The sequence below is a fragment of the Toxoplasma gondii genome, chromosome XII (genome assembly GCF_000006565.2).
Source record: "Toxoplasma gondii ME49 chromosome XII, whole genome shotgun sequence".
NCBI lineage: Eukaryota > Apicomplexa > Conoidasida > Eucoccidiorida > Sarcocystidae > Toxoplasma > Toxoplasma gondii.
This window is the reverse complement of record NC_031480.1, coordinates 2351982-2365063: the sequence shown is the minus strand read 5'-3', so window position 1 is coordinate 2365063 and position 13082 is coordinate 2351982. Positions and strand designations below refer to the sequence as shown.

The following is a 13082-nucleotide window of genomic DNA, read 5'->3' as shown; positions in this document are numbered from 1 at the left end:
ATGCGGCTCACTGTGAAGAGCATCTGGGGACTCGACCTGGCGAGTTGGGTCGCGCTCGTTTCCCTCTATAATCTTCTTTCGGCGACCGTCGAGTTGTGGTCAGAATCACGCCGCTCTTGTCACGCGTCTGGGGCAGATTCGTTGGCGACCTTCAACTTTACGTCTTCCGTCTTTACGGTGCTTGCGGGGACGTTGGGGATTCTGTCGACAATTTTCTATTCGGCGTCCTTTGTTATTTTCGTCCTCGTCGCGGTCTCTATCACGACGTGTATGGATATCGCTGAAATCGTCACAAATGCCACGTCAGCGAACCCAAGCGTCATGCAATTCGTGATGACCGGGCTGCATCTCACGGTCACCGTCGTAGCGCTCCTTATTCTCTTCTCCTATTACCGAATTTTGAAGGCTGGAGGCACTGGGCGAGAATATCGCGTCTACCGAAAAAACGAACAGAGATCCCAAGCACCGCCGTCGCCTTCTTCATACGCAGCGGAACGGGCAGCTGAGGAAAGCCCGCTGCAGCAACCAGGCTCGACATATGGAGCGACTCTCGGAGCTGGAATTGGTCTTGCTCCCTAGACAATAAATACTAAGAAACCAGCTACTCGCGGGCCAGAGAAAGACAAGGAATGGGAAGTGAACGAGCAACCGAACAAAAGCGGGTGAAACAAAGGGTAGCAAAAAAGACCGTCAATAAGGTGGAAGGGACTAAGATAAGTTTTGGGGTCGTCCATGTACATTTTGTCTGGGAGAGCGGCTGTCTGGAGTATGTGACCCCTTGTGGTGAATCTGGGATTACTGCCAGTTTGGAATTACTAGAAAAGTGAGCAGGACGGTAGGAAGGACAGGAGCGAAAAGAAAAAGGTCGAAGGAACCTTGACACAAACACAGAACTTTGAGGCAGTATGTGGCGTTGCAGTTAGCGCTGTACTTCTGGCGTTGCATATAGGAAACGACGAATGCGAGTAAATGAGGATAAGACGTCGTCTGATGGAGTCCGAAGGCTGCTCTGCATACAGTTCGTTGTATGGGAAAAGACGAAAGGGGCACAACATGCAGGTAATGTACAGACATGTAGTGATCGGCATCCTGTGACATAAGCGTACTTGTAAGGGAGGAGAGCTCCTGTTCTTCCTTGGTAACGAATTTCCAAATTTTTAGTTGAATACTCCTCATCGGCGCAGGAGGAAACACACTGCTTTCTCTATGTTGTGCGTAGATCGTTTTTGGTTCTCTTTTTTTTGTTGGCTGCTCTTCCGGTGGAACGCACGTCCTTGCACGACGCTCAACATAACAGAAGCGCGAAATGTTTCGCCCAGAGTAGTGAGTTTCGCATAAAAGTGAAAGAGGGAGTGTAGCAAGAAATCGTTTCGAAGCCAGAGGAGCCAAAACTGAGAACGAAGTGCAAGCCAGTGAGAGAGGAAGAGCATAACACGACGCACACAGATAGGAGGAAGGTCGTGATAAGGTTGGTACACAAGACAGCGGAGAGTCTGTACTTCGATGGGAAGCAATGGCATGGTACGGAGACAAAGTCATTCTGTTGCGTGTATTGAAAACGAAAAGGCGAAAATATTGTAGTGCAAGAGAATGGTAATAACTCCAGCAAGAAACGAAAAAAATAGCTGCACCAACATGGAGGACAAGCAAACGGTGAATGCTCTCAGTGCTGAAAATGAAACGGGGGTGCAACAATTATACATCTCACGGGTGTGAACAGTTGCCTTCTTCCATATGCGTGTAATTTGAGGAACAAATGTGAATAATACCTCATATCAAGCTTCTCAGACCCTCTGTGTGCCACCGTCCACGTGTCATTCCAGCCACCGCCGCTCTCGTAGGTGTTTTTAACCGGAAAAGCAATTACAGGTCAAAGCCATGCCGCTGCCACTGACGTAGGCAGCTAGGTGATTGTTATTTTGGCAGATCCTTTAAAACATATGTTCTCTTGAAAAATGTAATTCGAGTGGCGGAGAATCCAGCATGTGTGTTGCCTCGACAAGTAATTTGTAGACGTCATCGTAGTCTGTTCGCCGTGTCCCGCGCCGACCCCTGTAAGCGAGTTGTGTGCCTATTGCCAGAAACGCAGGTTCAGGATTTTTTCAAAATCGATTCTGCAGTTCATACTGCAATGACACACACGTTCTTCAGTCGGCAACGTGATGGAAGTTCTATAGCATAGCATCTTTCCGGAACTGAGAATGGAGTTGTCTTCATTGACTGGGACCTTTGTTGCACACGAAGCATCAGACACTACAGGATGCAAAGCTGCTTCTTCCTTGCAAATTTAAAAGTGTTGTGTCTTCCTCCTTTATGACGTCTTCCTATTCCGTGGTTACGTTCTGTAACCTGTCGTCATCGACATCACACTGTGTGTTTCGAAGACATTTTCCACAATGCGAGATTGACGCACGCAAGCATGCTGGTGCAGTTCGCACCCCGCGGTGTTTTTGTTTCGCGTCCAATAAAGAACCCAGTTTCGTACGTCAAATGGAAGAGTATCTACACATGCGCATGTAGGTGTAACGATCTCACGTCCACATTTATACAGGTACATGCATACACTCACGCATACGTACGCTGTCGGTAAAAGGTAGAAAGTCCGAGACGCCGCGCATTTTGGCACGCCCCTTTGCTATTCTCGGGTTTATACACCATCAAGGCTCGTACAGTGCGCCAAAATACCGCCGGAAGACAGGGTAACGAACGAGAGCGCAAAACGATGTCTTTCTCTCATGTTTCTTCCCGGCCAGCAAACGCTAATTACGTACAACAGGGACGCTGCAGGCTCGGATACGCAAGAAATAATCGCAAAATTCTGTACGGTTCTGGGCACGAAACTGGGACCACAGCTGCAAATGAAAGGGGCTGTCGCTGCCGGGAAACAAGTTCCTCACATCAGACTGCCTGCTGGCCTGCCTGGGCGCATGGACAAGACGCGGCTCTCTCGGTTCAGTTCCACGGAAATAATGAGCGCCTCGCAGGTATGTGTGCGTCCCCACTAGTCCGTACTGTCGAATGTGACACTGCCGTGTGCCCAATCAGTACATCCCTCGATAAAACCGCTGTGAGGCTGGCTTGCAATTACGAGAGGGAAAGGCATTTCACTGAAAACAAGACTGCCGTCGTCATCTATGCCTGTCGCGATGAATGCTGCCGCGAATGCAACTCAACGACACTGGAGGCACTGTATAAAGGCCCTGGAGCTCGCGTATGGTCATCTGCGTTTTATTAAATCTTGTAGGCAAGGAGCAATACTGGACATTAATACTCGCTGCCACTTTTACCAAATGTGGTATCAACAGCCGCCCCCTACGGAAATGCAGCGAATACCTGCCTGATATGTTGCCAAACGCGTCTCGCTTCAACGGACAAGCGACTTCCGGGCATGCCAATGCAAAAGTGCATCCGCGTTTCGTAGAAAGAGACTACTTCGACTGTGCTCCTTTGGCACTTTCAGGACACTGACCCTTTCTTTCTAAGGTGCAACAAATCAGGTCTCTCCAGTGACAGTGGACTAACCACCTGTGTAAGTCTTTCAATGATCTCATCTGCACCCTACCTCCTTTACTCTCTCTCTCCGCTCATCGTTGTGAGCGGCGCTGCCAATTATTCTTTCACTAGCGACGCCCTCTCGTTCTCCTCTCTGCTTAAGCGCTGCTTCGTCTTTCACTGTCGTCTCCCGTTCTCGTTCGAGTGTTCTGGTGAACCTCTCGGCCTGACAATTCGAGGCTCCGTCATTGGAGTTCCATGGAAGCCCATCGGTATATGTGCTGTGCTAAATCCCAACGAGCATCCTTTCCTATTTTTGAGACCGACCTGTTCACAACCGCCTGAGTCCCGATCCTTGCGCTGTAGCGTGCTCATCAGAGTTCCCGACTGCCTCTTCTCGGACCCTTGTGACCCTGAGCTTACAGTTCTTACCGCCGTTAGGGGTGTACCATAGATGCTTAGCCAAGTCTGATGCTTTCCTCTGGCAAAGCCACAAGCGTCATTCGTGCGACACTGATCGTTCTCGTAAGTAGTTTCACGAAGCTTCCTAGGCACAATCATAGGCGTCCCATTAGCGCCTATCGCTCCTTGCCGCCCCCAGACGACGGGCGGGCTCGTGAATGTCTTCCCCCCTGGGATTTCCGCGCGAGCCGACGGGAACAATTCCTCTTCTGCACCAGAGAAACCTTGGTAACGGGCTCGATTCCAAGTGAATGCCTCATTGTTAGATGAAGACAACGGAGCCTCTCGAGGGGAAGACGATGAGAGGATTTTGCCGGCAGATAAGCAAGACGGTGACCAACCTCGTGAGGCTGCGAGCACAACCTTGTCGTGGCCTTCTGCATCTAGAGAACGTGTCAGGATGAAGGGTGCCTCGTGCTCTTTCTGGCATGTGTCTTCGCTTTGACGAGCGTCATTTTTTCCCCCGCGTGTTCGCCCGTCCTGATTGCTTCCCCCCATGTTGGCATTCGATTCCACGTCTGCTGTCTTCACGAAGGAAGGCACTGTGGGTGGTCTCTCGTTATCTGCAGCCGGCACATTGTGATAGGTCTTCTTTCGACGGGCAGCGAGAGACTCTAGCAACCCCGTCGTTCTTTTCAGCTGCATACGCAACTGCTGCTCCTCCTGCTGGAGCTGTATCCACCTTCGTTCCTGCTGGTCCTCTTCACCTAGGCCTTCGATCGTGTCGATGAAGACGGAGTGTGTCGCTGTCTCCTTTCTTTCCTCAGCCTCGTTCGGGGCCACCCGCTGAACAGGGCAAGGGGGGGGCGTCCTCGTGGAAGAGTGAATTGTCCGGAAGCGGATCGCCTCCTTATTCCCATCAGCACCGTCGTTGTCACGCAGACGAACATCACCCTGCTCCTGCGAATCTACCCAAAGTGTTCCCTTCTCTCCCGTCTCACCCTGTCTCTTCAAGGCAATCCGCGACGGGATCGCGTAGACGTGGGAAGAGAGAGGCATCAACAGTATTCCGGCAAAACCGTCCCGAGATCCACAATCACCCGCACTCTCGTCTTGAATCACTTGTAAAGACGACGCATGATCCATGTGTGTACAAGCAGGTCCGAGAAGAGGCTCTGTGGGACACGAATGCCTCCGTTCTTGCTGGCCGCGGGCAGTTGCAGCACTCTGCATGTTCATCTTAATGCGTTCACGATGCGTTGAAACCTCTTCCTCGTATCCCTCTCCTCTTCGACTCGTCGTCTGCTTCCCTCTATCTGCACAATCATCATCAAACGGGAAAACGTGTTTCTTTCATTCGGGTATGTGTGGCACTCCTTCTATACCGGAAGCATCGTCCACGTCGTCTAACGACCCTCACTCTTTCCCTAGTTCTTCTATCTCAGCTTCTGAAAAGGTACCATTCGCTACCTCTTGGTGCGGGCTTCCCAATACATAAACATCAATAACGTCACTAAGGTCTTGACACCAGTTACCTTTATGCTCACAACCCTCGTCGTAAATCGATTTGGTGTACTTCGGCTTATCCGCAGACTTACCGGATGAGAGAAGAGAGCGGACTGTCCCATATAGAGGCGCATGATCAGTTGCTGGCCTGTCTCCGGACGAGCCAGACCAGAGAGTCTCCACACCACCCGCTAAAGGTTCATCATGAAGGGAATTCGATTTCGCATTTGCGTGTTCCAACAGAGGAACATAAGAAAACGAGTTTCCTGGGGTTTGTTGCTCTTCAGTGCGACGGTTGACTGACTGGTCACTAAGCGTGCCGTCCAGGAATGCCTCGGTTCCTTGGGCCGGCAATGTGTGGCCAACAAGACGATGAGTGGGGTTCGCTGACGTGCCCACGCCATGTTTCTTACGCTGTAGATCCAGACACTGCTGAAGTCCTATCCTGATGGCGTCTATTCCTGCAGGAGAGTCACCGGTGGCTGCAGTCTCCTCTGTCTGGGGAACAGGGTCTAGCTGTTTCTGTGCGTTGCTTTGACGCTCCAAACCTGTTTCGACGACTTTTTCTGACTCGCGCTTCTTCTGGTCACCTTCGCCTCTCTTTTCCATCTGGTATGTTCTACCGTGTTGCCGAAGTCCTTTTCCTGGCTGTCGCAGCTCACACGCTTCCTCGGACTCATAGTTAGAGTCAAGAGGATCCACTGCGGACTGGAACGCAAAAGCAGCCTCTGAACACGGTCGCAGGTCTCTGTGCGATCCAGCGGGAAAACACCACGGCTCACGTTCCTCTCCCAGAATTCCCATACGCGGTTTTCCGGCTACCATAGGGGAACACAAAGGAATATCTAAGCTGTTGCTCGACTTTCGTCTCGCAGAAGTGCAGTGACCGGAGCCCGATGTCCGCCTAGGCGAGGGGGGTCCTGTCAGCCCGACAGTGTTTGTGGTGTTCAGTTCCCCGGACAAAACTGGCTGTACTACTCGAAATCTGATGCTAGTCTCCCTATCAATGTGTGCATTTTTTCGTCCCCCTACATTCTCTTCTCTTTGCTGTTCGTTTTTCGTCATCTCGCGCTTCTCCGCCACGGAGTGTGACAGAGCGCCCCCGAGCATCGATGGCCCTTTTGATTGTCTCGACAGGCCTTCAACTCTATTTTCGGATACAGCGCTGTCCGGAGAGAGCAGCTTTGCATTATGCTTATGTTCCTGATCAATACGCACGCTCTCGTCAAAAAGCGCATCAGCAGCTGCTGAAAATGCTGATTCATCAGCACTGGACGAGAAAGGAGGGAAGTGATTATGGCGCAGTGCTCTCTCTCTGGCCTTCGGAGACATTTTGCAAACCCAACAGGCGACTGAAGGCGTGTGAAGAGCGCCTTCACCTTGATCATTTCGAATGTGCTTCACATCTCTCATTTGCAAACATGCATGGCTACCACTTGCGCAGCCAGTAGGTTTACCAGCATCCACTCGAGCATCGGAGCTACCTTTGCCTTCCCCGTTCCGAGTGCATTCCTCCGTTGATCTGTCACTTGTTCGAGAGCTCGCTTTCAGCACTCCATATGTTCCAGGAACCCCCCACGGAATGCTCACGTCCACTGTCGGCGTGTCTGGATTGAGCACCTGACACTTCGTCGCCGTTTGATGGGACGACAAGCTGGCGGCGGTCGGCGGCCAGTCTCGCTGGGGACGATGACATGACACCGGCGTTTGAGTCGATTGCACGTTTATATTATTCCCAGCATCCTCTTTCGGTTTCATCTCGGCGACCAGAGCAGGTTCTGAAGAAACAAATGGAATCAAAGAGGGCACATCACCGAACGGTAACAATACACGGGAGCGTGTTGGAAATTCGTCAGTGCTGCTGCTGGTCTTATCGGAATCTTGGAGACACCCGTACTTGGGACGCTTCTTCGACGTATGCCGAAGAGCAAAGTCGAGAAGACATTCCCGTGTAGCGGTGCACTTGCTAGTGTTCCACGTGCTCCCAGTGGGAGTGTTGCCTTCTGCTGGTCCACGACCAGGGAACTCGCCTTCCTCGTTTCCTCGCAACAAGCCACTTCTGAATCGGTTGTTCGCCTCACCATCCTCGAACGTCTTCTGTTCTCGTATCTTCAACAGCTGTCGAACCGGTCCATGGTCGCGAACCGCCTGTTGCACATTGTGCTCCTTTCCTTCTAACTCCTCTAGAGGCCCTCCACTCCCCTGTTGTCTCCTCGTGTCCCGTGTCAAGCTTCTTGTTTTCATCTTGCATCCTATCCGCTCGACTGTTTCCGCTGTGTGCAAAGAATGCGCAGCATTCCTCTTTTCCGGGAAGACTGTCGGATGTGCCGCTGCTCTACATCCCGAGGCTTGTGGCACCGAAAGTGAGCGGGCCGTAGCCGGAGAGTCGTCTAAACTCCAGAGGCCCGCAGAGTTTCCAATTCTTGCTCCCGAGCTCAAGGAGCGCATTTCCGTATTCCCGTCACTCCGACTCCCTGGCTGGTGTGTGACTCCTGCCTCAGAGAACTGCATATGCTTCTCTGTGCCTGATCGCCTGGGCTGGCACAAGTGGCCCCGCCCCGGACTTCCTGCACAAATTGGAGTGACTCCCACATCCGCGTGCCTTCTATGATCCCCTCCGGCTAGACTCGCCTCATGACCCGGGATTTTCCCATACCCTGTTTCAACAAACCGAAGGCGGTCACAGGTGTTGGAAGCACCAGGGGGTAGCGGGCACCGGCGAAGAGGTAAAGTGAAGAAAACAGAAAAGCCATCTTGAGACGGCACCTGAGCCAACCGCAACCCTTTATCCGCACGACTGCTTGCTTCCCCTGTAGACTCCCTTCGTCTCGCTAAAAGATTCGTCAACTCTTGCGAATAAGACTCAGATCTCCGCTCCTCAACGGTTTTGTTTACAGTGTCGCGTGCTATCTCTCGCGGTATCCTCGTTTTCTGAAAATCCGCTGAAGTATTGACGCGAGATGTGCCTGCCAATGAAAGACGACATTAACCATTGTGTATCAGTGAAGACGCTCTCTCAGATAAAACGGAATTAACTGAAACCCTTTCACCTTCGTGTATGTACTTCCTGTTCCCTGTCAGCGCATCGACCGAGTGAACCTAGCTGCGTCTTCCCTCTGCACAATCTCTGCTACCATACGGATAGTCTCATCAGCAGCTACGGACATCGCATAGTGAAACGCCTACCTAAACGACCTCCGAATCGTCTCTCAATGACCGCCTGGCAGAAGCGTAATACAGATGAAAGAGCATTCAGCTTATCATGCGGTACCGCAGGCTTGTCAGCGGCCCATCCGTCGGACGGGGACTGCGACCTACCCCCCGTCACAGGGCAACGAGCGACACCGTTACATGATGCCCTCGTGGATTCCAGTTCATCCACCATCATCCTCTCGCTTCGACGACCCGAATGTTCATGCTCTGCTCCAAGCATGCTGTCCACGCCGTGCTGAACACCTCTGCATGTGCCGTCATTTGTCGTTGCTCCCCGATACCCTCTGATACCGGCACGTGGCACCTGCTGTGTGCTAGTATAATTGTCCCGTTCGTAAGAATGAGGCGCATACACGCATCGGGGTAAGTCAAGGCATTCTCGGATGAATGCCGCCAGGAGGTGAGGTGTCATCTGGTGCATGTCGATTTCCGCCTCAGCCGAAACACCTGAGAATTGAAGGGGTAAACAGCGTTCAGCGAATCAAACTAAAAGCGGAGGGGTGGTGGGAAAGGGAAAGTACCGAATCCGCTCGTCGCTACCCCGAGTCCACACTGTTTGCTCTGAACCGTGTATTACAAACCATCACTATACAGTACATACACGTTGTCTGTGAATCTGAAACGGTATGGCCATTCCCCGTATACAGCGGTAATTCCTGTAGTTTTGCTGAGATGTCGCCAAGTTTTCTGACTTCAGCATCTCTTCCATCTATACAGCTTGTGAATTTACCCTTGACACACCTTAACTGGCCCTAGATCTGTGGTTGCGATTACCCAAGCTTTCTTCGTGTATCATGAGATCTAGCCGGTTTAAAATCCATACCTGGTTTTTCGAGAGAAATGCCTCTACTAGTCAAGAGAGTAACTTCGAAACAGAATGCATGCCAAGCTGACTCCATCTGCTGTTCCCAAGTGACGAAAAACGGGCTTGTGCTTCGGGTTGCTCTACCCTTTGAGGAGTCAAATTCTGATTCACATGGCAACGCGTCCTCGTCCCCTCTGTCTGTCTCCAAGTGCCTAAACCCTGTCGCAGGGTCGGCAGAACAAAAGTCCGCATGTTCTAGGCACCCCGGAGATGTCTCCGTATCCACGCGAACTGAGAGAGTTACTTCGTCTCCAGGAGATGCTGCTGCTGACACTGCCGCAATTAAAGACTGTAAAACAACAAGAAGCTCCTTCTCGTGTCCCTCCAACCAAAGTTCCTTCTGTCTCCCCATATTTCTAACATTGCGGCAAAGATCGTTCACGTCGCCTTCGCAAGATGAGGCCGCTCGTTCAGAGACACCGTGTGTCACGGTTCCCCTCGTTACACCTCCTGCAATTGGATCCTCTGGAAATTCTCCGGACTGACGCATCCGCCCTTGGTACGAGTGAAGCTCTACAGTCAGTCGTTGCGCATGACCCAGCTCGTCCCTGATGTTGACAGCTTCTGTCTTGGGAACTCCAAAGCAATCTCCGTAGCGGACAGACGTGAGGCTGTCCACGTCATCAGCGATGGCCACTCGCACTTTCACGCTTGTTGCCTGAGCGACGACGGCCGCTCCTCGTTTGAGAAGGTCCATACAATGGTATAGCTCAAACGGGCGCGGTTGGTCGATGGCAATGCAAACGCACTGTAACAAATCTGATGAACCACAGGCCGGGCAAGTCGCTTGAATGTTCCCGACAGCACGCCGACTCGATTTTGACGGACAGCCGCCGTGACAACGTTCCCAAAGATCGGAATTCGGCTGCTTTGATATGGGAGGGTTCACCTCGTCCGTCGATGGGTAATTTGATACCGTTGCGGACGAGACAAAACAACCTGGGCTGCATCGGCCTAAGAGACGAAGTATTCCAACAAGGTTTTTGTGGATTAGCTCGAGTTCGTCCACCACGTGGTGGCACTCAACAAGCACAACTTCGTTCAGGAGACGGCAATCTACCTCGGACACAGAGTCGCCTCCGCTTTCTTGGAACTTCGGAACTGAATGCGTAGTGAGCATTTGAATTGTGTGTCCACATCGCTCAAGAGAAGAAAGGATCAGGATGTCCGACGCTCGCAGAACCAGCCTGCGCAGAAAAAAAATGACGCGGGCCCACACCACACAAAACGCAGATTATGAACGAATAGGGACCTCTTTCAAGAACAGTGCCCTCTGTTGCTGTCCCACGCCACCAAGCACTACCAGGCAGCGCTATCGGCAACATGTTATTTCATCCTAATTTTGCCATAACGTAGGTGAGCCTCTCCCCCAACAGTTAAAATGCGGATATCGGTCAGTTTGGTTGTATCTCGCGGGGTCTTTCAGCTGCTTGCCGTAGCCCCAAGCCCTCTACCTCAGCTTCCCTGAAGACATGGCACGCCTACAGCGGCAGCAGCCGGTCACCAAACAGAATCACTGCGGCGGACAAGCAGCGTTGCTGATGTGGCTGGTGTAGCATCTATCAGAAGCAAGGACAAACCACGCAGACCATTAACGGCATTGCTGCCAATCCTGTTACCACCAGGTGTCTGACAGACTTACCCTGCAACGTCGGTTGCACTCCTTGGTTCGGCTTCATGTGTGTTAACGTGGTACGTGTTTGACCACAAGTCCCATATAGGATGCTTCTGCACTGGTCCTGTCAAACACGACGACGGGCATGAAGGTGTTTCATAGAACTCCACATTGTGCACCGACGCGACGGCTTTTTTCCTTAGTGGCCAGTGACCGACACGCGAAACATTGTTGTTACCGGTTCCTCCTGGAGACGCTGTTGAGTGAGAGGGACATGGATCTAGGTGGCCGGAGAGCAGCCCACTCGGTGTCAGCATCGACGGCTGTAACATCGGAGCCAGTACCCGCGGGTGGGAAGCAAACAGTGTTGTTGTCGTATGAGAAGACATTTCCGAGTCGGCGCCAAAACCAACTCGAGTGAAAAACGGATGTCCACTTCCAGCTCCGCTCTGGCCCACCGACGTCACACGAAAACGGTTTTCAGCTTGGAAATTCTGGTTCTTCTCGTCTTGGCTCACAACATGAGGAACACGTTTTCGCTCTTCCAGATAAAATACACTTCTGTACCCAGGTCCAGCTACGCCTGTCTTTGCAGCGTGGCCATGGTGTTCAGGAATGTTTTCGTTGCATCGAGGATTCTCCTGCTGACTATCCTCTTCAGTCCATCGGGATAGCACTCCTGAAAAAGGGAAGACTGATCCGGTTGTTCGCCCTGGTGTGCCAGGACTCGACAGACCGGTTGTGAGCCCAGAAAACAGGAGGGCTGCTGAAGCAGCCGCCACAAGTGCCACATCCTCTGAGTTGTTGGCCCATCGTCTCAAAGAAGTTACAGCACCTATGCTAAGGCCTACGTCCACAGACGATACTACGAACAAGTCCGCAGGCTGCAAATACACACAAAGCAAGATACGCAAGACATCCACGGGTCAGATGTTTGTGACGCTTAGAAGTCACCACCGGGTGACTCCATGAAAAGTGTGAAGAAACCGTGGATTCTGGTTTAGTTCTATTCAAAGTTGTCGGAGTTAGTCAATTTGGCAACCGGAAAAACCTCTGCGCAAGCAGGTCAACGTTTGGTATGTTTTTCCCACTTACAGACAATCTCGCGCAGAAAGACAGGATTCGGCAAATCGAGGATGAAAGAAGGCGGGTCGTCAAGACGGTTTTTGCTGGCAAGTCCAGTACCCTGAGCAGCGAAGCGACATTCGTGCAAGTTTTAATCTTGAGCATCGCCTCCATTTCGACCATCAACTCGGACAATTCGACATGCTTTCAACCTGGCCGTGCCTCATTAGTGAAATCATCGTATGTACCCAAGTGTACCGGTCCAGCTAAGGCGCCGCCATGGGCTTCGCGATCACGACATGAGAAAGACTCCTGCTATTATGAAACATTCCCTGGTGCGATAAAGCGCCATCGCTGGTTGGCAGCCTCCGGCCGTATCAGACGCTCTCCAGGAATCAACTCCACAGCTTACCAGACTGCTACTTGAGGAGTAATCAGCTCGCACAGCAGAGCGAGTGTCATGCATGGCTGAATACTGACGTCCTTAACATGCTGGCGCCTTCGGCGGCCGGTCCCTCCCCAGGAAAAAGCAGACTGTGCCAGATGCAGCCCTCCCTCTACAGCAAACCAAATCAGCACCGTGAACAGAAACAGGAGTAGAACACCTTTGCTGACTTGTACAGAGCAGTAAGTGAGACCCAGTACAAGTAGTGTTTGGCAAAGGAACGCAAGCCGTAGCAGACACATCTGGTACAGGTGGGAATGGAGTTGGGACGAGTTGGCGAACCGAAGCCAGCCTAAGATATCATCCGGGAAGGGTGGAAAACAGTCACCGGCACACCACGGTGTTAAGGCTGTGGAGTCGGCTGCAGGCCGACCCTCTGGCGAGCCAGCATCGATGTTTTTGCCATCGCGCGCCATTGAAGGTCGGCTTGGCGAAACACGCAGAGGACGCCAGTGTGTGCGGAGAATCCTGTCCACCAT

The 13082-nt window shown here is 52.0% G+C and overlaps 3 protein-coding genes across 3 annotated transcripts; 2 read left to right on the top strand and 1 right to left on the bottom strand.

The window, feature by feature from the left end:
* TGME49_245550 (hypothetical protein) lies at positions 1-579 on the top strand (the record flags this gene model as incomplete). Its single annotated transcript, XM_002366944.1, has 1 exon — positions 1-579. One exon carries the CDS (start codon positions 1-3, stop codon positions 577-579), a length of 579 nt encoding a protein of 192 aa, XP_002366985.1.
* An 11-nt stretch (positions 580-590) lies between these two features.
* On the top strand, positions 591-3476 carry TGME49_245540 (hypothetical protein). The gene is made up of 2 exons (XM_018780751.1): positions 591-2984; positions 3245-3476. The coding sequence occupies exons 1-2, from the start codon at positions 2723-2725 to the stop codon at positions 3466-3468; spliced, it is 486 nt and encodes a 161-aa protein (XP_018634889.1). The 5' UTR covers positions 591-2722; the 3' UTR covers positions 3469-3476.
* Positions 3477-3669: 193 nt separating this feature from the next.
* TGME49_245530 (hypothetical protein) lies at positions 3670-13082 on the bottom strand (the record flags this gene model as incomplete). The annotated part of the gene is made up of 7 exons (XM_018780750.1): positions 3670-5210; positions 5493-8366; positions 8587-9060; positions 9437-10665; positions 11121-11977; positions 12189-12279; positions 12571-13082. The coding sequence occupies 7 exons, from the start codon at positions 13080-13082 to the stop codon at positions 3670-3672; spliced, it is 7578 nt and encodes a 2525-aa protein (XP_018634888.1).